The sequence below is a fragment of the Physcomitrium patens genome, chromosome 16, assembly GCF_059467195.1.
Source record: "Physcomitrium patens ecotype Gransden chromosome 16, ASM5946719v1, whole genome shotgun sequence".
NCBI lineage: Eukaryota > Viridiplantae > Streptophyta > Bryopsida > Funariales > Funariaceae > Physcomitrium > Physcomitrium patens.
Window position 1 is genome coordinate 5,284,508 of NC_143425.1, and position 25,849 is coordinate 5,310,356.

At 38.7% G+C, this 25,849-nt stretch overlaps 3 protein-coding genes, 2 long non-coding RNA genes and 1 pseudogene across 14 annotated transcripts; 3 read left to right on the forward strand and 3 right to left on the reverse strand.

Annotated features, from left to right (window-relative positions):
* Positions 1-245: 245 nt before the first annotated feature.
* Positions 246-3,646, reverse strand: LOC112293546 (IRK-interacting protein). Of its 5 annotated transcripts, none has more exons than XM_090256775.1 (4): positions 3,176-3,646; positions 2,564-2,751; positions 1,825-2,344; positions 246-1,724 (listed from the first exon to the last, which is right to left on the reverse strand). In XM_090256775.1, the coding sequence occupies exons 2-4, from the start codon at positions 2,684-2,686 to the stop codon at positions 538-540; spliced, it is 1,830 nt and encodes a 609-aa protein (XP_090112901.1). In that variant the 5' UTR covers positions 2,687-2,751; positions 3,176-3,646; the 3' UTR covers positions 246-537. The 5 variants fall into 5 exon arrangements, with proteins under 5 accessions (XP_090112901.1, XP_090112900.1, XP_090112898.1 ...); XM_090256774.1 differs by having other exon boundaries at positions 3,499-3,625; XM_090256772.1 differs by having other exon boundaries at positions 2,564-2,839; positions 3,499-3,620.
* Positions 3,647-6,681: 3,035 nt separating this feature from the next.
* LOC112293224 (large ribosomal subunit protein eL22y-like) lies at positions 6,682-7,551 on the forward strand (annotated as a pseudogene). The gene is made up of 2 exons (XR_016506946.1): positions 6,682-6,995; positions 7,320-7,551. The product of XR_016506946.1 is annotated as a large ribosomal subunit protein eL22y-like (transcript).
* A 2,320-nt stretch (positions 7,552-9,871) lies between these two features.
* Positions 9,872-13,320, reverse strand: LOC112293167 (uncharacterized). 3 transcript variants are annotated; one of them, XR_012219271.2, is made up of 3 exons: positions 12,043-13,320; positions 10,755-11,833; positions 9,872-10,064 (listed from the first exon to the last, which is right to left on the reverse strand). XR_012219271.2 is itself a non-coding variant. In XM_073539845.2 (3 exons), the coding sequence occupies exons 2-3, from the start codon at positions 12,266-12,268 to the stop codon at positions 10,815-10,817; spliced, it is 1,245 nt and encodes a 414-aa protein (XP_073395946.1). In that variant the 5' UTR covers positions 12,269-12,640; positions 13,008-13,147; the 3' UTR covers positions 9,872-10,814. The 3 variants fall into 3 exon arrangements, 1 of the variants encoding a protein (XP_073395946.1); XR_002972914.3 differs by having other exon boundaries at positions 9,872-10,613; XM_073539845.2 differs by having other exon boundaries at positions 9,872-11,833; positions 12,043-12,640; positions 13,008-13,147.
* Positions 13,321-14,580: 1,260 nt separating this feature from the next.
* Positions 14,581-15,661, forward strand: LOC149987612 (uncharacterized). Its single transcript, XR_016506947.1, has 3 exons — positions 14,581-14,700; positions 15,038-15,141; positions 15,391-15,661. It is a non-coding gene; the product is annotated as an uncharacterized LOC149987612 (long non-coding RNA).
* On the reverse strand, positions 14,614-16,810 carry LOC141046368 (uncharacterized). 2 transcript variants are annotated; one of them, XR_012219273.2, is made up of 3 exons: positions 16,686-16,810; positions 15,976-16,101; positions 14,614-15,711 (listed from the first exon to the last, which is right to left on the reverse strand). It is a non-coding gene; the product is annotated as an uncharacterized LOC141046368 (long non-coding RNA). The 2 variants fall into 2 exon arrangements; XR_012219272.2 differs by having other exon boundaries at positions 16,602-16,704.
* A 2,308-nt stretch (positions 16,811-19,118) lies between these two features.
* On the forward strand, positions 19,119-23,706 carry LOC112293601 (putative mitochondrial-processing peptidase subunit beta, mitochondrial). 2 transcript variants are annotated; one of them, XR_016506948.1, is made up of 10 exons: positions 19,119-19,793; positions 20,588-20,752; positions 20,986-21,123; positions 21,364-21,515; positions 21,616-21,728; positions 21,944-22,038; positions 22,350-22,415; positions 22,815-22,922; positions 23,095-23,250; positions 23,354-23,706. XR_016506948.1 is itself a non-coding variant. In XM_090256776.1 (9 exons), the coding sequence occupies exons 1-9, from the start codon at positions 19,227-19,229 to the stop codon at positions 23,179-23,181; spliced, it is 1,491 nt and encodes a 496-aa protein (XP_090112902.1). In that variant the 5' UTR covers positions 19,119-19,226; the 3' UTR covers positions 23,182-23,706. The 2 variants fall into 2 exon arrangements, 1 of the variants encoding a protein (XP_090112902.1); XM_090256776.1 differs by having other exon boundaries at positions 23,095-23,706.
* The last annotated feature ends 2,143 nt before the right edge of the window (positions 23,707-25,849 follow it).

Consider the following 25,849-nt stretch of genomic DNA (forward strand, 5'->3'; position numbering starts at 1 on the left):
TAAGCTCAGAAGATATTTTCTGCTTCATGAGACACCCAATTGACGTCGTCTTTTACCTTATTTAAAAACCAAAGCAAGGAAAAGGTTATGGATTCGTATAAGTAGTTCCAGAGGATTTACTTTGATGTGGTGCTCAAGTGATGAAAATGTCCATTAAGCATCGATCTCCACCTTCTTATCCTTGCTATATGCAAAAAGACCCATCCTCTTCAACGTATTGCAAGAACCGTATGCCACCAGGGAAATTTGAGAGGTTACAACACAAACATAATAGATAGGCTGTTTGTGATAGGAATATTAGGAGCAACAAAGTTACAAGTACTAAGAACCGGCACATGCTACTTGTGAACGGATTTACTTCTGTACACATTTACATAGAACATTCATAGTGTACATGCTACACCCTCCCCTTAAATCATGATATGAATGGGCAGGCACTCTACAACGGCCTTAAATTATTGTAGTCTACATGATCAATCAATTGCAAAGCAATCTACGTCTACCATCTTTTTTGTGGCATACTCAGCTCCACGCGCATCACTTACTGCTGCAGTAAACTCTGCATTTTACCACACAATCATCAAGAAGGAATCCTGGATTTATCATCAGAAACACGGAAGTACCTCGCCGCTCCCCATCGGATTCATGGACCTGCTTCATATACTCTGCCTCGAATTTAGCTCCCTGGGAGACGCGAAGAATCGTTGCAGCAGGCCGGAAGGCGAAGGCCAGGTGATGCAACAGCCACACAGCTTTGATGGCATCAAAAAAGGCAGAAATTACCGACCCCGGCATGTTGGTTTCACCGACTTCTCCAAGCTGGTGAAGCACAATCTCCATCCTCACCACAAAGAACTGATGAAAGTTGTGGTTCACAATGACGTTTTGCTTGTCCAACCGTTCCTCTATGTCTAACCAAGTCACAATCTGCAGCTCCTTAAATGCCTGAAAGCTGACGTGCTGCAGGATTATGGGATCCAAAACAGGGGCACCTCCACTGGGCTCAAAGTTTACATTCTCGAAGCTCTCAAACAGAATCTGATTCAATAAAGATTCAAAGAATAGGATCTTTTGAGCTTTCCGCAATCGGCCTTTCCCAACTGAGTGATTCTCTAACACTTTCGTGATCACCTGCGAGGATGACGCACCCATTTCTCGTATGTGGTAACAAATGGCGCGGCTCAATTTGCGCATACTCAAAACAACTTCATCGTAAGTTCTAATGAAGAGTTCAGGGATAAGGCTAGAGTGAGGCACACCGAACCGTTGCCGAGTTGGTTCTGAGCTGATCTTCAAGCTGCTGCTCTCGCTGATGCCGTCATCTTCATCGACATCATACTCTTGCGAGTTTCGCCGAGAGATTTTGGTCTGCTTGCAAATCTGTAGCTCGAGCTCCAGGTTTCGGCAGTGAGCTTGTAAGTGATCTAACTTCTGGTTCATACTTTGCAAGGCTACTTGAAGCTTTCTTACTTCGGTTTGTCTCTGCTTATCAGTCTGCTCCAGCTGTTTCTGGAGATTCTTCATCGTATTCTCCAAGTCTTTGCTGGCGTCTCGCTCTGAGGCGGTTTTCCTCCCAACGGAAGTTACATTACCCTCGTTGGTCATTTTCACACCCCAGTTCAAGAATCCAAATAGCCCCGCCTGTTGCTGTGCTTTTGGCTGGTTTGTGGAGTAGTTCACCTCTGGTCTTCGGTTGAGTTGGGCTGAAGAGTCTAAGCCGAAGCCTGCAAGAAATAAACCCATGACTATGACGCAAAAGTAGCAGAGACATGACAACATTTTAAACGGATGGATTGATTATGAGAATAACTGCGGCGGATATACCGTCTGCAAATGGAGCCACCATTGACAAGCCCCCGGAACACGCTTTCCACAAGGTAACATCTGTGGGAGACGCAGAGCCCCTTCGGGTTGCTCTTGCAGTACGCGCACGGTTCCCACTCCCTAGCTTTCCAACCTCCATCGCCTGTCTAGTAGGACGAGGAGCGATCCTCCGACTTGTTTCTCCAAAATTTAGAGCTTGCTGCCTCTCCTGCAAGATCATGTGTCGGAGCAGGCCAGCAGGAGTTACGGGAAGGCTAGCAGCATCACTCCTACCGGATCTGGTGGACTTGGGGGTTACCTCGTTTAATTGTAATGTCTCAGGGCTTAATGCGACGCTGGGGTTATAACTGCTTCTGTTGCTGTGAGCATGGCGCAGCGCATCGGAGAGCAGCTGCACAGATTTATTGGGTGCAGTAGCAGAATCGGCAAGTTCAATCTCTGGTTTTGTTGAATTACTTCCGTAACGATATTCCATGAGCCTTCCTTTGAAAGAATCTTCTTGAACGGAGTTCCCCAGAGTCTAATTCGGAAAACCACACACACATACACACGTAAATAAAACCTATTGCTGTAGGTCTGCAACAGTGGACATTAGGAGATCACCCAACCGAAACTTACCCAACAACAAGAATCACGCACCATTGTCTAGTAAGAAGGTCATGGTTGAGGGGATATTTTATACTGTGCCTAATCGGACTATTGATTTATCTAGCAAGTGATACCAGCTGTAGGTACTCACAGGAACAAAGAGCGGATACTCATTGCGAGGAGGAAGACGACGCGCCCGGGGAGTTGGTCCTGCAGGCAATGCCGTCAACACAGCTGCTGCTTGAGCTCGCAACGCCGCGCTCTCCTTTTGCATTGCCACAATTTGCTCCCAACTGAACTTCACTGGCTCGTTAGCTAATTCCGCGTCTCCATCCGCATCTATAGTACCCATCACCACCTCAGACATCACCCCAAACCTTCACAACAGCTCCCTCTGCAAAGATACCTCCACATCCTATTGCAACAACTGGTCGTAAAGCCACAACTTTAGCCCGCGAACCTCCAAGCTGCCCATTAAGCACCACTCCCCCTTCTGCTTGGGAGAGAGGAAAAAACCCCAACGAAAACAAACGAAATACTCGTTTTAAATGAAACCATCCCCAGCAGATACCCTAACATCCGTTACTCTTAGTCGCTTCACAAAAAAAAAAAAAAAAAAAAAAAAAAATCCTACAATACTCAACCCCAAAAAATCAGAAATTAAACCAGCACCATAATCCACAGCCTACGACTCCTCGTACATGCGACCCAAGCAAAAACGACTCAATTGATTACTACAAGGCCACCAATCCTAGCAGACTACCTCGCGAGTAAGACCCTTGCCAGATATTTGAAGCGCTCAGGTTCAGTACTCTGAAGTGGCGCGAACCACACAGCAACCTCTAAGCTTGGGTACTCTGAAGAGAAAAAAGGAAACCAATACCCCGGAAGCTGAATCATCATCAGCAGCAGCAACAGCCTAGTCTAGCAATCTACCAATTCAACACGATGGAAACGACTCAATTAAAAGAGCTTCAGCCTAAGCTCCGAGCTGCAGCTCAGATGCCCCTCTGGCTTCCACCCACCACCACAGCTGGACCTACAGCAGCAGCAACGCAAAACTTCGCTAAAATCACAGCAAGCCACCTTAACTTCCGACAGGAATTCAGCAATGCAGATGGCGCGTCACGTTGCCAGCGGCGCACCCCAAGTGCGAGCTCCAGCTCACTGAAAGGAGGGTTTCCGTCACCAATCCCTGGAGCTCATCCTCGTGGGATTCGGTGGAGCTGAACTCACACAGACACTGTACTGATGAAAAAATCTGCTAAGCCAAAATTCTCTAATTGCTACGTGAATTGGGAAAAGTTTCGGACAGCGAGAGTGGGCTCCACATGCAAGGGCATGGCTAAGCAAGATTCCGCTGCCGCGACGATGCGGCGTCGCGAGCCTCGCGAAAACGGTTACCGGGTGCACTTCCGCCGCGATCCTATTTCTGCTCCGCCATTCTAAAACCGTCCAATGGTTCAGTTTCTGTTTTATGAAGGAACAGAATACAGTCGAGATATGGATGTTATCAGCATTAACTTTCATCCACGTCCTCCCAAACGAATGCTTTCTCCAACTGCTGCGATTATTTGACGAAGTGGGAAGAATCCAAATTTTGGAATATATATATATTTTCTTTTTCTTTTTCTTTTTCTTTTCCTTTTTTGGTAACACGCATTCTTCACAAGAAAAGAAAGTAAGAAAAGAAAAAAAAAAAAAAAAAAAAAAAAGTGAGTATGTCGATATGATATGTTGTAAAGAACATTAACACCCCTCTCAGGTTTTTCAATGTTGCAAAAAGCAAAAGGAGAAAGACGATTTTTTATTTTTATTTTTTTTTAGTGGTCTTAGTTTGGACATTGTCGAAAAACAAGTCATAGACTTGGGCGTCGTTTACACTCTAAAAACATGGGAATAAGTCCCTAAGGCGATAGTTTTCTGTAAACATATATATATATATATATATATATATATATATATTCCCTTCACATGGAGGGGGACCCCCTATCATTTTTTTAACTTATATTCCTTTCCACATCCCCCCTCATTCATTGCCTACACTTTTCCATGCAGAACCTGGGCTGCCAAAAGAGGAACTTTGGGAACGTGGGAGGGAACAGCCCTCATTCTAGGCTTTGTCAGGAGAACTCACTGTCCTGCTTTGGCTGCATGCACACGGCCCTGAGGACAAAGAAAAGGACTAGCCCCAGAGAAAAATCCATCATGCGTCCCAGCACTGCCGTCGGTCAGTTAGTCAGTGAGTTAGTTAGTTAGTTAGTTAGTTACTACGTACTACTAATGAAACTACTTAGCTCTGAAGAACAAGATCATCCTCTTGTTGCTTCTCAAGCCTACTCTCAAGTCCCAAAAAAATGGACAGAAATTAACCCTATATCCCATAAGTCCAAAAACACCATCTCAATTCGAGGACTCATTCATCCATGGATCATGCCTGTTACAGCATTGTGGGTATAGAACATGTATACGCACATTTAAATGTACGAAGTATATATATCTGATTATGTATCTCTACGGATGTACAGCTAGGGTCTGGCGCGGTGCACACACGTGTAAGTCACTGCATGATGTCCAGATAAGCAGGATCCACGTAAGCTGCAAGTGCCAAGTAGGCAAGCAAATCTGCATTGCTACTTGGTGACGTGGCCCTCCAGGTTCAGGAACCCGAACTGTTCGTAGATACAAAATTGATCCTGGATACAAAGATCTAAAGCTCTGTATCAAATTAGTAGCCTTACTATGACTTAAATTTTTTCTTAAAAAACAAAAGCTGTTTGGCACCAGTTCCTCAGCTTCTGGTAGTGTGTGTATACTTTGTACCTAAGTTAATACTTTTCTAGAAATAAATAAATAAATAAATTACTTTCTGGTTTTACTGTAATTATTGATTTTTTGAACATATTGGACCAAAGTCAAATTTTCATTTATTCAAATAATTATGAGTAATTTACATTTTTGGAAAATTAAAATAAATTAAAATAAAATAAAGAAATGAATCAGTTGTCTGTTTGAGCAACCGTGACAGTTGTGGTTGTACAAAATTGTGGTGCTTGTATATAATGGAGAACATTATTGTGTACTCAGTTGTAGCTCTCGGTGGTAGTGAATTATCTCCCATAACAACAAAATAATTATTACAATGGTAATAAATGTATTAATATGCCATCCTTGAATAAAATAGATGCCTTCAACTTGTATGTTTGTTGGGCTCTATCTTTACAATTTCTTTATTTTTTCACTCAATTTGTTTGTAGCATAATGTATACATTTACAAACTTGTACTACAGAATTTCACAGAGATATCAATTTTCTGTATTTGTTCAAAAGATGACATCTACAAATAACAAGTAACAAGTATATAAACATAAATCAGTAAATACATCAGCTAAGATATATTTAATCTATTATCAATCAAGTTGTATACACTGAGTACATGTGTATGTGTGCGTGTTTGGAAAATGTACACATACTTGTAAATTAATATGTTGTAATTCATAACATAAACATTTCAAAAAATTACAACATAAAAAAGGTATGCAACATAATTGGTTTTTGATTGTAAACATCCTGACATAATTCTTCGAAAGAAATGTAAAATCAAATTATAATATTATTTTTTATTCTTCTCATTGTTATGCACATGTACAAAAATATTTTAAATTATATATATATATGGGGAATTACTGAATTGACCCAGCTTTCTACTAAATCAACCCTTCTCCCTCCAATCCCACCCATTTTACTAAATTGGCTCAACCCACTTGGCTTTGCAAATAAAATTGCAAAATCAATCAAGAATTATAAAAAAGTTTATTTTGATGTTGGGGCTTGAAAACATGATGTTTTCAATTACCAAACCCATGATCACAATTGTTTTTACAATAAATGAAATTGCCAACATGCATTGCTATTGATAACATTCATGTACAAAGTGGTGGTCCTGAACGATAGGTTCAAAGAGTTACACCATGGGAAAAGAAAAGAAAAGTCAAAGAAAGGTGAAAAGAAAAAAGTAGAAAAAAAGAAAAAGTATAATAGAAATTGGCACAAAGAAGAAATCAATAAATAAAAAGAAAAAAGTGGAGAAGAAAACGATGGATGAACACAGTCAATATTCGATGCCGAGATAGATCATCCATCGAAGGGGATGAATGTTGCAAGTAAATTTCATTCACGAACTACATCCTCTGTGAATGAAACACATTCATCCATCACGTCTGGAGGTTGTGTCGCACCTCCGGAGTCCATAACGCTCTCTTCGGCGGTGTGTCTGATTGCGAGACCTCTGGAATCCAGGATTAGGGTTTGCTCAGGGCATCGCGGCTGCCGCAGCCATGGCGCCCGCAGCAGTGCCGAAGAAGGCTGTGGCTGGTCCCAAGGGGAAGAAGAAGGCGCAGACCTTTAAAATTGATTGCGGCAAGCCTGTGGAGGATAAGATTATGGATATCGCCTCCTTCGAGAAGTTTCTAAATGACCGTATTAAGGTTGATGGGAAAGGCCGGAGTGCTTGGCAGCGAAGTCTCCATTTCTCGCGATAAGAACAAAATCAGCGTCATCTCGGAGAGCTCCTTTTCTAAGAGGTATGCGTTTTTTGCCTGGTTCTGTTCATTGGCATGGGCTCTCTAAGGATAATAGAGGGTTCAGAAGTGTGTCGAAATGTTGTCAATTTTTGCTTAGGGTTTCTGCTTCATCGTGTTGTATGCATTCACGGTGTCGTATTTCTTCACTTGAGAGTACTTGCTGGATTTCCCTTAGTCGTTTAATTAGCTTATGCGCACGAAAATCTTGTTATACCTGTCCTGTATGAAGATCAGCTGAAACTTTGCTGTTTTTTTGGATTTTGGAAGGGTTCGCCCAGTTTCGTTCATACTGACTTTTGATTACGACGTGTGATTCTCTTCCAGGTACTTGAAATATTTGACCAAGAAGTACCTGAAGAAGCACAATGTTAGGGATTGGCTTCGGGTGATTGCGTCAAACAAGGATAGGAACGTCTATGAGTTGCGATATTTCAACATTGCAGATAATGAAGCAGAAGAAGAGGACTAGACTACGATGGGGTACTTTTCACCTTGTATTTTCCACACTTAATTTTGTTGAAGCAAGTTTTTGCAAGCTCGCAAAGCATTTACTTAATTTATGCATTATCGTACACCCCCTTGACAGCTGAGCTTGCATTTCATTTTTCTTGGATTAAACCTTGTATAGTCAGTTGTTTCGTTGCTGTCGACATAAACTAGATCCTATTTAGTGTTGTGGAAGATGAGTTTCTATGGGACATTTGCTTGGAAATGAATTTGTGATCTTAAAAAAATGGCTTGTTGTATCTTCTAGCATCACCTTAATGTAATTTCCTCGAGGCTTTCTTTTTGGGAATGACAGCTTCGTATACAGTGGCTTTTCCTTCACAGCTTTTTGTCTCACTGCGGGTAATTGGCAGTAATTACTTTTAAAGTAGTGTGTTCGTGTTCGCACCTATTCTCGCTACTTGAGTTGTAAAATATGGGTCAATCAAGTTGTTGAAGGGCGACACCATTTGTTATTAGCATCATCTTCTGTTAACAAACGTGTAGAAAGGTGAAGTCTAAAGAAATCTGTGCCTACGTCAACCTATCTACACGTCTATTAACCCAGGATGCTGCTAATAACAAATTTTGGTGGAAGAAGAAACTGCATTATTAAGTGTTGTGTAGAGATTTAAGACTTCAGAACCTCCGATGTTGAAGACTGGAATCAATATGGCAACTCATGTTTGGAGCATTTAGTATTGGATGCCCATATATATTGTTACGTAAACAAATCCATAATTTGCTTGGGAGACAAACTACAATTAGATGGAAAGAAAGACAGAAACAAGTCGTTTTAGTAGCTACAAGTTTGCATGGATTTTACAGAAAGTTTTCTGTAGAGTTTACTCGGAAATGTTCTTGAATGTGAGTAAGTAATTTTTATATGAAACCAAAGATTCTCAAAAGTAGGATTGCTTTGACTTGTTCTTTTATAATTGATCAATTAGTAAGTTTGGTTTCTTGTCGATTCTAAATTGTTTATAAATGTAGAGTTGGATGAATCATTTTAAAACTTAATTTCATACAATTGTTTCCCATATCACTTGCTTAGGAACAGCTTCATATTCAAAGCAATGTTTTTTCCATTTAGTACATCTTTTTAAAATAACTCATACATATTTGTTTAATTTTCTTATTTTTATTCTGTTTTGAAGTTGCTATGACGTTGTAGAAGAAGAACTTAGATTGTTATTATTTGATTATACAAAGAATATGCTCTAACTAAACCATGAGGATGAAAACTTTGGTTTTAATAAGATCTTTATTTGATATTTGATAGGTTTTTGTTTCTAACTTTTATTTTAATTGCTACAAGAATGTGTTTAGAAGCTTTCTAAAGCAAGTATAATTCTACTTTATAAAAACATGTGTGAAAATTAAGATTTAAGATTTTAATAAATATTTATATGATAAATGAGTATGTATTAATATCAAAACTTTATGTTTTTATATTAAAATCAAACTAAAATCAATATTTCAGAGATATTTGTTATTATGTAATATCCTTAAAACATTACTAGTTAAAGAATTGAAACAAATGTTAGATCATTTTTGTGTTTTATCTTTCAAAATTATTTATCAAAAATTACTTAACATCTTGAATAACTTAATTGTAATTTATTCATATACATATAATGATACAAAATCTTGTTTATGTTTTTTTTATGTTCTCTGGATATTTAAGAATATTAATCAAGTCATATACAATTAAATCATCTAAAAATTCATAAAACACAATATTTATTAAATGCTCAAAAACAATTGGAGCATTGGTGAAATTAAAAAGTATTATGTTATATTACTAGTGTCTATATCTAATTCAAAATGTAGCTATTTTCTATTTATTTATTTTTATGAGCATTAGATTGTATGCTCTCCAAATGTTTTGTGGTGCTAAAAATATTTAATACATTATAAGCATTAATTTTGTTATTTTTTCTCACATTTTTGTAATAAAATCATTTTTTTGCAAATTTTACTTTGAGTAGAAGAACTTTGAAAATACAAATCATTTTACAAGAAAAAAAAAAAGAAAAAGAAAAAAGAGTCAAGACAAATAAGAACGGAAATGTAAAGAAAACATTGGCTTAGATAAAGCTAATCTATCACCTCAAAAGTGCTTTGATGCTTCTGAATAAATAATGACTATCTATTTTTTCATTAGGAATAATCAAGCTTTGAATTTGCAAATGTTATTGTTATAAAATTTTAATGACACAAATATAAAAATACTTGTTTAAAAAAAAAAAATACTTATACAACTTGATTATTATTTTGTTTGATTTAGATGACCCATACACAACCAAATTTAACTAAACCAATAATAGAATATATAAATTATATCCATTCAAATTAGAGAGTTTCAAATAGGATCACACCAAATTAAATTGTTTGAATCAAATTTTCTTAAGTATCATTTGTTAAGGGTAATTTTGGTGACACTCCATATCATAATTCATGTTAACAAAAAATAGTGGTATCTATTATGTGTTTTATCCATAATTCTTATTTTTGGTAGATTAATAGTGCAATGGCATTGTTTTGTATAATCTGAATTTTGACCTCATCCAACACCAAATCCTTCAAAAAATACAATATATTACTGTAATCAGAATTTAAACTTCAAGTTGCTCAAAAAACTTAAACTATGTGCAACCACTATGTGACAACTACTATGTACAAATAACATTGGCATACTAACATTATTGTGACCTCAAAAAATACACTCTTTGTAAATTTTGCTAATTTATACAACATTGTTACAACTAATGATACCAACAAAATAATGGTTTCAACTTCTTCATCAGCAACAAATAAAATCCAAATTTGGAGGACTTCAAAACTCAACTACAAAAACAAAACAAAACAACAATCAAATACAAAACAATAAAAAAATTCTCCAAAGCATTCACTCCAACTTTTTCTACTAAAGTGACACTTTCTAAAGAATTCCTTTCTACGAAGGCCATCCTTGCCTTGAATTGTAGCACTCTCGCAATCCAACTTTTCAAACCCAATCTCTAATTTTCCGACGTCTTTTCTCGAATAGACTTCGCGTCACCGTGAGCACAACCCAACCATGCCAGCAGCAAGCAAACTGCTGATTTGCTAGGCAACAAGCAACTGCTTCTGCAGATTTGCATTTACCGAGGAGGAGGATCACTACATGCTGCAAAAAGTGAAGACAGACGGCGAACTGACAGCCTGCAAATACCTCACAAAGTGGTACTGCAACTGGTTCATATCTGGTCGTAACTAAGCATAACTTACCCCACAAAGTGTCGTGTGGGTGTGGGTGTGGAAGATGGGGTTGGGGTGTCAGATGCTGCTTCACTGATTGAGCTTACGTCTCTTGTTGCTTGACCGGGTCAAAGTCCGAGGAGTTGAGCAGCTGGACCTGGTGGATCGGCGTAAATTTGCTAGCTTGGGCTGTTTTGGAACGGGACATTGTGTGGGTTTCACTTTGTGTTGGCGAATGGCCGCTTGCAAGAGCTCGCAGCCTCCTTCCAGTCCTAACAACCTGACTAACCCATGTGGGGGCACGAACACAGGGATGCCATCGCTTGGGGCGTATGTGCTCATCTTCTTGCAGAGCTTTCTCGCCACCCGCAGCTCCTCGGGGTTGTCCGAGTTCGACTTGGCTCTGAGCTCTCCGCATGTGAATGCTTTCACGTGAATGCCCTTCACACGCCCGCTGCTTGACACCAGAATGCCGCCGTTGCAATCTGGGGGACGCTCGTAAGCTGCTACCCCTTGCATCCACTCGGAGAAGCACACCGTCCCTGTGATGATTGTTGGAAGGTCCTTGGATTTCCTCCCTGGCGCATCGCGAAGTGGGTGATTCTTTTCGGCCGGCAGCAAGTTGTGTAGCACACTCGGTGTGACGTGTTTGAGAGGGTCTTTCGGATAAAAGAAGCAGTATACTATGTCGTCTTCTCTCACATCCGTAGCCAGGTCCAGGTACGTTGCCGGCACATAGGGCTTTTTCAGTGGTTGGACTGGGGCAATCACGCAGACATCGACGTTTTCGTCTACTGCTCGTGTCTTCGCCTCGAAGCTTAAGCAACCTTTGTGGTAGTTTGGAAAGGAGACGTAGATTTTGTATTTTTCTGGGTTTTCCACGGCGGGATAGATGCAATGCAGTGCACAGATGGACTCCCCGTGGACGTCCATGAGCCCCACCGTGCCCACGCATCGCTCCTCCGCGCGTGCGTCTTTCACTTCCTCTTCCTTCGTTGTGTCGACGAGGTAGACTCTTCCAACATGCGCAATCACCTTCTCAAATGCTGTCCTCATCCACCGGCTCCATTGGATATCGTCTTGGTGTTCCTGCTCGTTTCGCAGATATCCTACACCCAAGCTTTACGAATTTTAAATACGAGGAGGGATCAGGGGTAACGATTTCTATGTTAGGGTTGCAAGTGCAAATCGAATTTTGAAAGATTCTGGTATTGCCCATGGAAGGTAGAAGGAAGGAGTTCCACGAACAGATTGGCGACAAAAGAGTAGTGGAAAACTCATTTGAAAGATGAGGTGTGTGAGGAGTGACATGTGTGACCTAAAATTGGGGAAGCGCGCACAGTGATCTTGGGCCCATGGATGTGAGTCTGCAGGTCGGGTAAGATGAAATTGCTTCCTCTCAAAACCTCGACACACCAATCATCGGGGACTCCACACTGCTGCAGCCTGCCCTTCAGCTCATCGAAAGTGGGATCGCCGACCTTATTCCACTCAATCTTCTTCCTGTCTTCCTGCTCCGGAAGCTGTACCTCTATTGTCAGCATTTTAGGCAGCAGATAATGCACAAGGTGCGTGAAAACACTGAATCGTACTCATCACCAGAACGCCTGGCGCTATTCTTCAGTTGCCGGGTTGCCGATCTCATTTAGTAGTGATGATTGACCTGAACGTGCCAGTGACGGAACTTGTAATTATTGTTCTGGTGCTGAGATCCTCACAGGGCACAAAACCAGATTCGAATGTCTTCGATCGATCGACACGGCCATGATTTCTGGAGTTTGGCAATGTGATCCAAAGAGGCGCAAACCAACGATGACCTCTCCAAAGGGTAAACTAAAGACATCTTCCACCGACAACACACAGCAAGCCTTAGAGCGAATGGATGCTACGTGATCCGCATCGCTCAAATGTCAATTCTGCAACAACACAATTCCAATCTGTAAAAGCAAGTTGGCCATGACATGCCTTCTAGGTATTACATAACGTTCTTTAAGACTGAGGACCTAGAAGAAGAAAACCTTCAAAAAAGGTATGCATCGTCCACAATGAAGATCAACAGGAAACGTGGAGATGCTACTAGATATGATCTGCAGAACATTCTACCGTAATAAGCATAATTTAAATCCCTCCAAGTTAACAATTGCAATTTCTGTGGTCGTCGTACAAAGCTTCAAATCATGCTGCAGACAATAGCGCAGTTTTTCCATCTTTGACAAGGAAGACGGACTTTAAAGATAGAAACTCTGGTAAGAACAAAACGAAAAAGGTATCACCTACTCCTACCTCAAATTCTCAGAGCTTGCTCCTCAAAAGGTCCGAAAAAGAGGAGGGTTAAACCCCAAAGAGCTTCAATTTCACACAGGGTCGTTCGAATGGAAGCAGTTGCGAACATAAGGTAGAGAAAGAACAAAATAGTTTAGACGCCCAACCTGATTTTAAACCAAGACTCGCTGCATGGGCTTGTTTTCTAGTACTTCATGGATCGAATACTAAGGTTTGTCCGCACTCATGCTCTTCTTAAATTGACAACATTACCATTCACGCCAAATACTTACGATGAGTTGTGCGAATGGACCAATGGACATGAAGAAATTACATAACATCTCTCCAGACCAATTTCTTTTTGGCTTGTGCGAGTGTCCAGTGAACCTAGAGGCATTCTTGCTTCTTCCATTATGAAGCTCATGAAGTGAGTCCAACACTTTCAAATCGCATCCGACAACAGTACCAAATTTCCGTGCTGTGCCAAGTGAATTAGGTCGAAAATCCAATAGCCATGAAGCTCTGCATGAAATCCTTCCCATACCATGCCGTGCCATTCCACTATCCTCGCAACAAAATCCACCAAAAAACATCCTGGACTGCGCAGACGCCTATCGAGGGACGAGAGAACAGAGCAGAAAATGGGCATCAACTGCAAATAAAGCCGCTGAATGTAGACAAGCGGAACCAAGATCGAAGCTAAAAACTGCACAACGCCGCGCTACGGACCCAAATGGGCACAGTTGAACGAAATCTTCGGTCACGAAGCGTGGGATCGAAGTGGCTCCCTCCTTGTCAATTAACACAGTCCGCCGCAAGGTACATGAACAGATATCTCTCAGTGTTAAAGCACGACACTGTTCACCGGACAGGGAGAGAGATGGAGCGGGAGGTTGACCAACGCCGAAACTGAATCCTCATGGCGAGGAATAGCTAGGTACACCGTGTAAGTGCGAGCATAACCAAGGAGCCCATGAAAAGTAAATTCCTAGACAACATGGAATGGTGCCGATAACAATGGGGATATAAATAAAATTTATGCAAAAAAAACCCCCCAGGCCTGTCAATGCATGCGAGCCAGTTGCAAAGTCATCATCATCTTCTTCTACCACCCTGGGCACGCGTAACTCCTTCAGACCCGTTGTTCAACGATCCCTTCCAGCTCTCGACTCTCGATGCCCCCACCGTTCCAGTGTTCTCATAGCTCTAAGGTACTCTTGAGGGATTTTTGATGTTGGCAATTGCCACGCGGATGTTGCGATCGTTCTTTGATAGTTGTCTCTGAATGATGTGCATTGGTTTTTTTTTTTTTTTTTTTTTTTTTTTTTTTTTGTAGCAGGTAGTCAACCTTAGAAGTTCTTGGAGTTGAAAGGAGGAGGCGATTGATAAACTTTTGGGAGATCGGATTTTGAGAGAGGGAATGTTGGAGATGGTGGAGGCTTGTGCAGTTGTTTCATTCGAGATCAGCAAAGTGGGGAGGAGCGAGTTAAGAAAGGCGACGAAGGGCCTTTATAGAGTCAGGCATTTCGAGTTGAGTTGGTCTTCCTCTTGCTGGTTGCGCAAGAAGTCTGAAGAGGACATTGAACTCATGCAGGTTGACTAAGTATTGTACGCAGTGAAGGTTCGAAGCTGAGAATGTGGTCTTTATAACAAAGATTGCCCAAGTTAGTAATGTTCACACCATGGGCCACCTATCCGAACTCGGATCTTCAAGGTGCTGAACAGATCACATAATACAAGAAAAATTCTTGCTTCGAGGATGCTTTGAAATTTAGGGTTGGAGCTAGGGAAGAGAAGCAAGATCAAGCATGGTTTAGTATCAGGAAACGGCGTCAATGCAGACTGCCTCCAGATATAAAATTGCATCTTGCCTGAGTTGGTTAAATGATTGGGAGGTACCGGGACCTGGACTGGCTTCGACAGGAGAAGAAGCCAATAATAATAATAGAAGAAGGGAAAATAGAAAATAGAAAAGAAAAGACAAGAAACAGTATTCCTTTGCACTCTCACATCCTAGTATGAGTATCATTTAACAGGTCGTTTCCTTGCAGATAAATCAAGCCAGCCACAAGTTTACAAGTTTTCCGCAAATCCTCAGCAAAGTGCTGCTTCTCCAGGCGCCTTGCACTCCAAGAAGGATTTACCTTTAAAACAGGTATTCACGATTCTGTGAAGTTCCGTGAAGAAGCTCCCTCATGTAACTACGGAACATTTATAAAATTTTCAACTCCAAAATTTTGAAACTTTGGGTTGCTATTCTACGTATTAGGTATGTGCAGAAGGGTGTAAACCCTAATCGAGGTTACTCACCAATCACAGTTGTCTGTTGACCCAAAATCACTTAGAAAAAACTGAATGTGTATGAAGTTTTTCCTCCTAATGCATGGATTACTGGTTGTGGCAGAGAAAAGACGCGGCAATGGAAATGCGACTGGGCAGACCTTGAAAGCTGCTGCTTCTCCTAAGAACTTCGGAAGTTGATTTTGGTGAGTATCACTGCAGCAACTAAGAGGCTTCTTTTCACTACCCTCTTCCAGTTTCACTTGGTATATGCTTCATGAGTCCTCCTCCCCAAAGACACCCAACTGGGTTCAAGGCACTGTGCTGAACATTTCTTACATTCAATTGCAAGTGAGAGCGTGAAATTTGCTTGGCTCTCCATCTCGTTGAAATCATTCTTTTAAACATTGTTCATACAGGTCGGTCGAGTCAGATACATTTTATTCTGCACTACAAAACTGTACATATTCATTCTCTCTTGCAATACAGACACGTTAGATCTGAAGAGCGTTCATACCTATAGAATTTCAACAAGCTGTTTCTTAACAAAACCTTTTTCTTATCCAAGTTACATAACAAACAAATCAAATGCAAGAATACAGTTGCAACCCAACTTTTGAAACAACTGCAACAATCAATTTGCACTTTAATTAGATGCAAATTTAATCCTAATTCAATTAGAAGTGTGCCATTCATTGATCCAAAGAACCTTCTTTGTCAATTCATGCTTAAAAACTTAAGTCTCTGGATTTCTCTTATTTTGATGATTATTCCACCATCCTATCAAGTTCATCCTTTGAAGCTTCATTGACCTTACTACCAATTGGCAAAGAATCTGCAAGTCACTCAATCTTATACGTGATTATGTGTCAATAATGCCAGCAACCAATAAACTATAAAGTCAAGCAAACAATCACAAGCCCATTGAAAAATGAGCATGAGGAGCCATACCAACAAAATCAAGAGTTTTAGTTATAAACAAGTCATTAATACAATCATTTAATATTAGAAGTATGTATTCTTTTTAGAATCTTGTAGATCACTACATATAAGATGAAGTTACTCACAAACAATAGAAAATCAATAAAATCACAAACAGATAAAACAATCTCTATAAGAAGAAATCATTGTCAAAATGTTGATGCACATAAAATTGAGTATAGTTTGAGAAGGGATACAACTTATCAATAACATATGAGCAAGAAGATGTGTTAACTAAAAGGCTCAAATGAAAAAACTTTGTTCATTTGTTAAAACATTGTTGATATAAATAAGTCTTATTAAATGTTTTTTATTCTACATAAAATTGTACATATTTATTCTCTCTTGCATTACAAATATGTTAGAATTGAAGAATGTCAATTATCATGTTCTTGTATATAATTTAACAAATATAAGCCAAAGTCTTTAAATATTCACTTTGTCATTTGCTGTTCTTATTGATCCAAGACCATGAAGACATCTTGTTCATGCTATAAGTGAAAAACTACAAAAATGAATATATTTTCGTTTAATATCTATAATTATTTCCAACCATTAAAATTGAAAAATATCAAAACTTCATAAATAAACAATAGTATATAAAAAATATTTTTAAGAAGTTTTAAAATTAATTACTTTTATACCACCTATGTAAAAATTAAACAACTGATTTGTTGTTTTTGACACTTAACAATATTAAGTAGCCAATCTCAATCTAATACCTTCTTTAAATCTATTGAAGTGTATTTTAAATTATTAAAATGATTATAAAAATGTTTATAATGCATGTTTATAATTGACTAATGTATCATTCCAAATCTAATATTATTATCTGAACTGTGTTAAGATTTTATAATTAGTTTAATCCAATGTATAAATTTAATCCTATTGATAAAACTAAAAAAATACTATATTAATAGATTTTAATTGTAAGAAATATTTTAAAGTTTACTTCATATTAAAAAATTTAATTATTTTTTAAAAAATAAACTGCAATTTTAATAATTTATTAAATATATCCAGTCAAACTATACTCTACATTCAAATATAAAATTATTTCTCGTATGCATTTAAAGATCTTATAATTTGTGATTTTATATTTTCCATATTCCTTATTTCTTTTTATATTTATACATCACTTCTGTAATTTATAATAATTGGACTTAAAGCCATTATTGTCATAATGATAATATAAATAAATAAATAAATACATATATTTACCTCTATGTGATGGTCGGAATATAATTAAATTTGGATACAAACAAATTTTATAATATAAGATTTTATTAAACATTAATAAAATCAATAACAATGTATGTGTGGATCAAGTTGGAACATTTAAAATGCTATAGGCCATACAAAATTATTATCTTTATGTAATTTTTTTGAATATTTACAATTAATTTTTTTATATTTATACATATTTTTAAAATATACATTAAAAATTTAAAAATATACAACCAAGAAAAGTAAGGTGTATTTTGTAAAAAAATAATTGAGAGTTTGATTAATTTTTAATTAAACATTTGTTTGTACAAACATTGTGGTTAAAATGTATCAAAATAAAATAAGTGATATAATAAAAAATATGTATTTTTTCACTTTATATTTATAAAAATTACTCATCGTCTTATATTTTTGGTATACATCTATATATTATTTATTTTTTAAAATCAATGAAATATAATAAATATAATATATATTAAAAATAATTAAAATATTTTAAAATCTTTTGTTCAAATTATTAGACTAACTGGCAATTGCTGAAGAATATTTAACAAGTTGATAGATTCAAAGTTTATTATTTTTTTAAGATATGTCTTGATGTTATGCAATCCAAATAAATAAATAAAAGACTTAAATAATAAATTTAATATTATAAAAACTTATTTATAAATTAATATGATTAAATTGTAAACTTTTAAAATATTTTTAAAATTTCAGTTGAAATTTAAATCTTGAATAAAATTATAATCAAAATGTAAGGTCCTTTGTCTTAATAATTTGTACTGTTACAATATTCAATAATAATTACAATAGTTAATCCAAAAAAAGATTGAAAATGGATGTATATTAAAATAAAAAAACGTAACTTTTTTAATTTTTTTTACAAATCATTAATTTAAAAAATTAAAAATCTACTAACTTTTGCTAATCCTAACATGCTCTTTCAAAAGGCTTATTAAATGTGTTTTCAATAGTTGCTCCCACTAAAGCAATGAGATCTGCTCCTACTCCAATGTCAACCCAGGCCATTTTATGACGATGAAACTTTAGCTTCTAAACTATACATGAGGCTACAACCTCAAATGCCTCTTCTTATAATGTTTGTGTATTTAAGAGCAACATGTTTGTTGGATTTGCGGTTACATTTATCTACATTGCGATTCAATATTGACTTGTACACTATTATCCATGAATAACTTGTTTCAACATATTACTCATAAAGCAAAGAAAGAACCCCATATTTAAAGAGCAAAGATTGTTTGAAAACAACTAAAAATTAGAAGGAAAAGAGGCAAATATTGCACTATAAAAACAGGGCTAAAGCACACCGCCACCAGTTCAAAACAACGAATGAAACACAAGGAACGACATCCATTCATCCAAAGGATTATAATCCAAACCACGATATCTGTTACTGCATCATCCGAAGGATGAATGTGGTCACCGTCGAGGAACTCGTTCTTCAGCAACACCATTCGGCGAAAATAGTGCGACGCACGATTTTGCCGCGACGTAATTCGACGTAGAGTACCCGATAACTGAGGATACCGCGGGTTTGGGTAACCGCGCAGAAGATGGACCCCGGGAGCGGAGGAAGAGCCTTTTAGGGTTTGATGCTCGGGGACAGACTATTGAGTTCGTCGCAGAAGAAGAAGGGTTCGAGGCAACATTTGTGTTGGGGAGGACTCTGAGAGCGGGGTCGAGGGGGAGGAAGGGAGCGAGCGAGCGAGAGAGCTTTGTTGATCGATCGTCATGGCGGGCCGGTTGGTGACGACGGTAGCGCGGCACGCCAGGCGCTCGCTGCTGCAGCAGCGACGGGACTTCCAAGCCGTGCGTCATAGCCACGCGTTGGCGCTTCCCGATGAGAGGTTTCAGCGCTACAACTCCCCCGTGCCGAAAGATGTCGACCACACCATGGTGCTTGGGACGCCGGAAACCAGGGTGACGACGCTCGCCAACGGGATGCGCGTGGCGAGTGAGACGAACATGGCCGCCGAGACCGCCACCGTCGGTGTGTGGATTGACGCCGGCAGCAGGTTTGAATCGGCCGAGACCAACGGCACTGCTCACTTCCTGGAGCACATGTTTTTCAAGGGGACGGAGAACAGGAGCATCCGGCAGCTGGAGGAGGAGATTGAGAACATGGGAGGCCATCTGAATGCGTACACGTCGCGCGAGCAGACGACGTATTATGCCAAGGTGTTGAAGAAGAATGTGAACAACGCTGTGGAAATTTTGTCCGACATTTTGCAGAATTCGACCTTCGATGAAGGGCGGATCAATAGGGAGCGTGATGTCATTTTGCGCGAGATGGAAGAGGTATGTTAGGTTTTGTTCCTGTGAGGCCGTGTGGGTGCATAATGTAAGAATCTAGTGACAGTCGTTTTTTTTCCCTGTCTGATCTTTATGCTTTTCGTTTGCGACTTCTCAGTTCTGCATATAGATCCTCTTTTACAACGAATAGTTGTGGTATTGTTTTTCAACTCCATTAGGGTCATGTTTCTCTAGAAGGGCCGAGTTTCTTTTTAGCGTAACATCAGCCCGAGTCCAAGTTTTTGCATTCGAGGAAGGTGGTGAACGCCACATAACCAGAGACTTGTAGAATTAGATTTGAGGGAATCGTGAGGTGCTTTTTTGGCTGCAAGGGAAAGCAGGGTCACGAGAGCGAGTGTGTTTTTCCTTGAGTGTGGACGTGGAGGCCAATCTGATCATTTTTAGTTTCTTAGCATAAGTTAATTCGGAGATTCTTTAGATTGAACCCTGTGTCTATTTGAAACTAGTCTTGCAGTTAGGAATGGTCCCAGTTACAAATCCTTGACTTTTGGAATAATCTATTAAAGAATTGCTACCATTTTTGTAAGCAAATGGGCTTAGTTTTTGTTCGTAGGTTTTACAGTTACCAAGCATTGTAAAGAGGAAGTTTTTCTCCATCATGTGCCTTTGTGATGTAGTATTTTGGGGAAAGTTTCCCAACAGAGTAGACCACGCTAGTTCGATTGTATAATTCTTCATAGATGCCGATGGGTATGCAAATAGTCAATCGTTGTGGGTACGCGATTTAAGGAAGCGCATGGCTTGGAATCACCTTATCTTGTTAAGGATGTTGATGACAGGTTGAAGGTCAAGTTCAGGAAGTGATATTCGACCACTTGCATGCAACTGCATTTCAGTACACCCCTTTGGGTCGGACTATTTTGGGTTCAGAGAAGAACATTCGCAGCATCAGCAAGGCCAACCTGAAGGAGTATATCAACAAGCACTACACAGGCCCAAGAATGGTACGGTTTGCTACTAACTGTAATGGAATGGACTGCCTCTAGCACGAATGAATTTCTTAGGCTTTTGAAGTACACTTCACATTGATGTTGTAGCTGGGTTTCTTATAGCTTACTCGCATTCTTTCTGTTGTGTTTTGGGCAACTTTCTGTTTAGGACAAGTTTTCTGAATGTTTGCATTGAACATTTCCTTTTTAAATGCTGCTTTGGCTCATTAGTAGATGTTATATTGCAGGTTTTTGCAGCTGCTGGAGCTGTAAACCATGATGAACTTGTAAAAGAAGTGGGGAAACGTTTTCAGAAGCTTTCAACTGATCCCACGACAGCAGCTGAATTAGTGGAGAAAGAGCCCGCTATTTTCACTGGATCAGAGGTGAGGTTTCGATATTTCTTGGCGTGGATGTGTTAAATGTGATCCCTAAGGTTTACGTGTAATCCTAGTTGCTATGTTTTAAAGTTATGTTATGAGGTGGTGTCCATGTTGCATGAGTGTAGTTCATGTTCAATTCATTTCATGTGCCAGTGCTTAACTTTCTCTTTCAATTTGGAGTTCTTTTCTTATCTCGCCGTTTTTGTCAAGTGGTTGCTAAATTTCTTGTGATGACTCTGACAGGTTCGGATTCGAGATGATGATATGCCACTAGCTCACTTTGCTGTTGCATTGAAAGGTGCAGCATGGACAGATCCAGACTCGATAGCACTTATGGTTATGCAGGCAATGTTGGGAGGTTGGGACAAGAATGCAGGAGCTGGCAAGCATATGGGGTATTACACTAATCTACTCTGGCTTGTCTTATCTGTAAATTAACATTTTAGCCTGTGATTTTGATTGATAGTTACTCAAAGTTTTCCTCCTGTTTTGCAGGTCAGAGTTAGCTCAGAAGGTTGGAGCTAATGGGCTAGCTGAGAACGTGCAGGCCTTCAACACTAACTACAATGATGCTGGACTCTTTGGTGTATATGCAACTGCCAAGGCGAGTACTCATATACTTGTAGAAGAGAGTGATTTTTTTGGCGGAAGCAGAACTGTCTTTTATTTTTTGAATTATAATACATCTCAGCTACTAAACAGGTTTTTATCCAGGTATGTAGTTAGTGAGCATGTTTGTGAGCTCTGTCATTACTAAATATTGCTGGAACGTCTCTCTTGCTTATATTTTCTTATTTTTCATCTGATATGTGCTTGCAGCCAGATACCTTGGATGATTTGTGCTATGTCATAATGCACGAGATCGGAAGGTTAATTTACCGTGTCGACTCAGATGATGTTGCACGTGCGCGTAACCAGGTGCGACAATTTTTTTTCCAGCGAGAATAGTGCAAATCGTACACTTTGGACAAACTGCTGGTGTGATAGCTTCTACATTCTAACCTAATGGAATATTATAATTGAGATCCAACTAATGGGTATGTGACTGTTCAGTCTTGTAAGGAATATATTTTGATTCCTTTATTTAGGTTTTCTTGAACATGTCATATTGTGGAGGAACGTCAGTTCCTGTGACGCATTTTTTCTAATTTGATTAGTTTTTTGAGGATAGTATTTTTGGTATAAATTTGAGGAGTGTAAATTGAGCTATGATATATTCGTGGTTTCAGTTAAAATCTAGCCTGCTGTTACACCTTGATGGAACAAGCCCGATCGCTGAAGACATTGGTCGTCAGGTAGGACTTCACTTAACATCACCAATAGACAGTGTATGCATTTTTTAGGATGCTCCATGTTTGAATCTATGCCTCCTCCAGTTTTTATGTCCGTTTATGAGGAACTTTGTTGTTTTCTAGGAGTGCTTTATTTAGTATTTATTCAACGAATTCAAAGTAGAATTATTACATTTTTGTATTTGGTATCCTTCATTCAGATTCACCTGATTCAGTGAGTTTTAGTAGGTGCTTCACGAGACGCCTGAAGCAATGTGTGGACAGTTGGTAGAAATGCTTAGTTCATTGTGCATGAGAGAATTAGCTTGAAGTCAACGAGGCTTCACACATCCAAGCTATTACTTGCCCGGATTGTGAATTTCGAGAGCAGTAAAGAAGAATACTAAGACGGCCGTTTTTCAGATGTTGACCTACGGAAGACGTTTGCCTCTCGCCGAGCTTTTTGCTCGTATTGATGCTGTGGATGCGGACACTGTGAAGCGAGTTGCCAGTCGCTTCATTTATGACAAGGTTAGTGTCTTCTACTTGCAACCATTTTTATTCCAGTTAGCATCACTTGAGATCGTCCGATGCGCATAATTGTAGTTTTTGTTTGTCCATTTCGTGTAAAGCGAGTTTAACGCCACACTGGTTCGTCCAGCACAAATTTCTAATCATCTACTTATTGTACTGAACCCTCCAGGAGCTTGCTATTGCTGCCATGGGTCCCATCCAAGAATTGCGTGATTACACTTGGTTCCGACGCAGGACTTACTGGCTTCGTTACTGATTTAACCCTGGCGTCTCTTCAGAAGCACAGGCAATCCGCAACATAGACCGCGAACTACCCTTTATTCTTGTAAGCGAACGCTAACATGCGGAAAAGTTTAAGATCATATGAGCATTTGATGTTCTTACCTTGAGACTTAGTTGTGAAATTCCTGATATAGTCATGTGGTCAGATTCCCGGTTGGTGGGTTGTGCATGCTGCGTGGAAACATGTATTCCTACACCGACCCATAATAAATGTAGCTGTTGATCATTTCTCAACACCTGAACAGTAAGCGCCTGATTAAGTTATATGGAAGGAATGAGTTGGATATCATTGCTTCAGAATGAAAACGTGATGCTAGAAAGGTGATCTTAGACTACTCTTTCAATTAATGGTTCTAGATTACTTTCACAACAGATCATTGAAGATTTATTCTTCTAGTTAACACGCAAGTCTTGGTTGTTCGATGACTTTCTACTGAGATGTTTCACTGATGTACTCTTTCACGACATACAAGTAGTACATCATATATTTATATCTCAATCCTCATCTCATTCAGTTCTCTTGTTTAACTTGAGTTTCGTATTGGTTCTTGTTTCTGGAAAAAATTCAACGGGTTCGAATGAAGTGAATTCTTTATTACTACTACTGTCTAATTCGTGTTTGAATTGCTGTATGATTGTTTGTTGTGTTTGTTATAAATAAATAAATGTATATATACTCATTATTATTACTTTAAATGGAAAACATCTCCTTGATTGGTGCTTTCTAGATAAACACATCTCGTGAGATTTGCTACTGAAGTGCTTTCCAATTTTTTTATTATATTATATTATATTTATTATATGATATTATATTTATTTGATCAGATATCTAGAAGTGGACATGTTTATTTTTTCTAGTTAGATGTCTTTATATGAAAATCGTAGCTTTCTATTAAAATTCTATGAAATGTAGTTGAAAATTCGTAGTCCACAACATTGTGAAAATGTGACAATAATCTAGCTTTCTTGATACTATCTTTTACGCCAAAAGTAAGAAAGAAATTGGATTTTTGTTTTTTGGAGTGCCAACATTGGACAAAAGAAATCACTAACAGATGTCTTCAATTGTAAAGAGTTCTAAATGTGTGAATGTGTTAGATAGTCACAATTCAATTCTCTAAATGAAAAATATGTAAATTTAAAAGAAAAATGCCCATTTGAAATAGGATTATAACTAAATCATAATTTAGGTATGGAGTAATCTTCATTATGAAACTTGAATTTTTGTAATCAGTTTAATTCAAGACTATCCATTTAGGCTTAAATCCTTGACTTGTGGATTGTCAACATCTGAACTCCCAACACATGATTCTAATGTCTCCAAGTAAATTGCAAAAAACAAAGGCCTTGCAATCACTTCTCAAGAAACTTCTGCATTTCTATGAAAATTGATAAATTTGTTGATGGATTGAATCTCTTGTATAAAACAATTCAGGAGTGGACAAATATACTGGATAAACAAGAAGAGACAAAATCCCTGTGTGATCGGCTGCATGCATCATTGTTTTCATCAGAAGTGAACCAAAAGTTGAATTCACATGGCCTTAACAGAAACAGGATCATCAAGGCCTTAAAAGCACCTTGGACGTTCAAGAGCAGTGGAGGCACACTCTGCACAACATCATGATTGAAGCTGTTTTCAGTGAACTCCAGCTCAATGTTTGCTCAGAATACATTGGAGGTCATTCATAAAACCTTGGAAGGTGCCCAATTGTGACCAACATGTGTGGAGAGTTCACATCGTCGCATCCACGAGAAGGAGAAGAAGGATGGGGCGACTTTGCGCTAGAGGATACGCGATTGAGTTGTGATTACACTAATTGGTACGGTGCACCTGTGTTTTGCAAACTTGCCCTTTGATGCACTGCAAATGAATTGTCGTTAATTGGCATAAGTTTGGAATTTATAGATTCTGCACAAATTGTTTGGGTTGTTTCAAATATGTCCTCTGAAGTGGAATTATTGTTAGTTATTCATGTCAAGTTTTCTGTGAAATGGGATACACGTACCAATTAGTTCTTGAATTCTGATAGTAATGGGATTGTGGGTTGGTCCAAATTCCTTGCCATGTACTCCATAGCACCAAGGATTTTGGCAGTCCCAGTTGCTATTGCATCGCATCTTCATCATGCTCAAGAAGAAAGCTGTTGAGTAGCAGAAATTTGAAAGATGAGGGGTCAGTGCAAGTGCTTTCTCGATGAAGCAACCGGATTCTATCATGGACTAGCCCCCTTCGTATTTCTTTGTTTTTTGGAAAAATTGTGAAAAGTATTTTTTGGCTCACAAACATGCTTAAAAAAATAAATAAATAAAAAAATAAAAATGCTTCTTTGGAGGCAGGTTTTCCGTGACAACCCCACAAGTTCAGCTAGTGTGGTATTGTGAGTTGGCTAGTGAAAGAGTGTCAACCGAGCTGCACATAAAACATCAACAGTCCAAGAAGAAAACAATGCACACAAGGACCCACAATAATTGAAGCATACAAACTTCGCCTGGTAATGAGACAACCAGCAGAAGGGGCACAAAATGTTTTCTTCTGTAGCACCACAATAGTAGTAGAGGGTCATGAACATCCATGTATGGGATATCGTCACTGTACGAGTGTGTCAGGTTCTAACAAACCGCCTAGTTCTACCCAATTT

Bases quoted from the DNA above. Each gene is read 5' to 3' on its own strand.
- LOC112293601 (XM_090256776.1), top strand. From the start codon at position 19,227: ATGGCGGGCCGGTTGGTGACGACGGTAGCGCGGCACGCCAGGCGCTCG. The intron at 20,753-20,985 runs GTACGGTTTGCT...GTTATATTGCAG, and splicing joins ACTACACAGGCCCAAGAATG to GTTTTTGCAGCTGCTGGAGC. The intron at 21,124-21,363 runs GTGAGGTTTCGA...TGACTCTGACAG, and splicing joins CTATTTTCACTGGATCAGAG to GTTCGGATTCGAGATGATGA.
- LOC112293546 (XM_090256772.1), bottom strand. From the start codon at position 2,779: ATGTCTGAGGTGGTGATGGGTACTATAGATGCGGATGGAGACGCGGAA. The intron at 2,345-2,563 runs GTGAGTACCTAC...TTTCCGAATTAG, and splicing joins AGTATCCGCTCTTTGTTCCT to ACTCTGGGGAACTCCGTTCA. The intron at 1,725-1,824 runs GTATATCCGCCG...TATTTCTTGCAG, and splicing joins GGTGGCTCCATTTGCAGACG to GCTTCGGCTTAGACTCTTCA.
- LOC112293167 (XM_073539845.2), bottom strand. From the start codon at position 12,268: ATGCTGACAATAGAGGTACAGCTTCCGGAGCAGGAAGACAGGAAGAAG. The intron at 11,834-12,042 runs GTCACACATGTC...GCTTGGGTGTAG, and splicing joins GCGCGCTTCCCCAATTTTAG to GATATCTGCGAAACGAGCAG.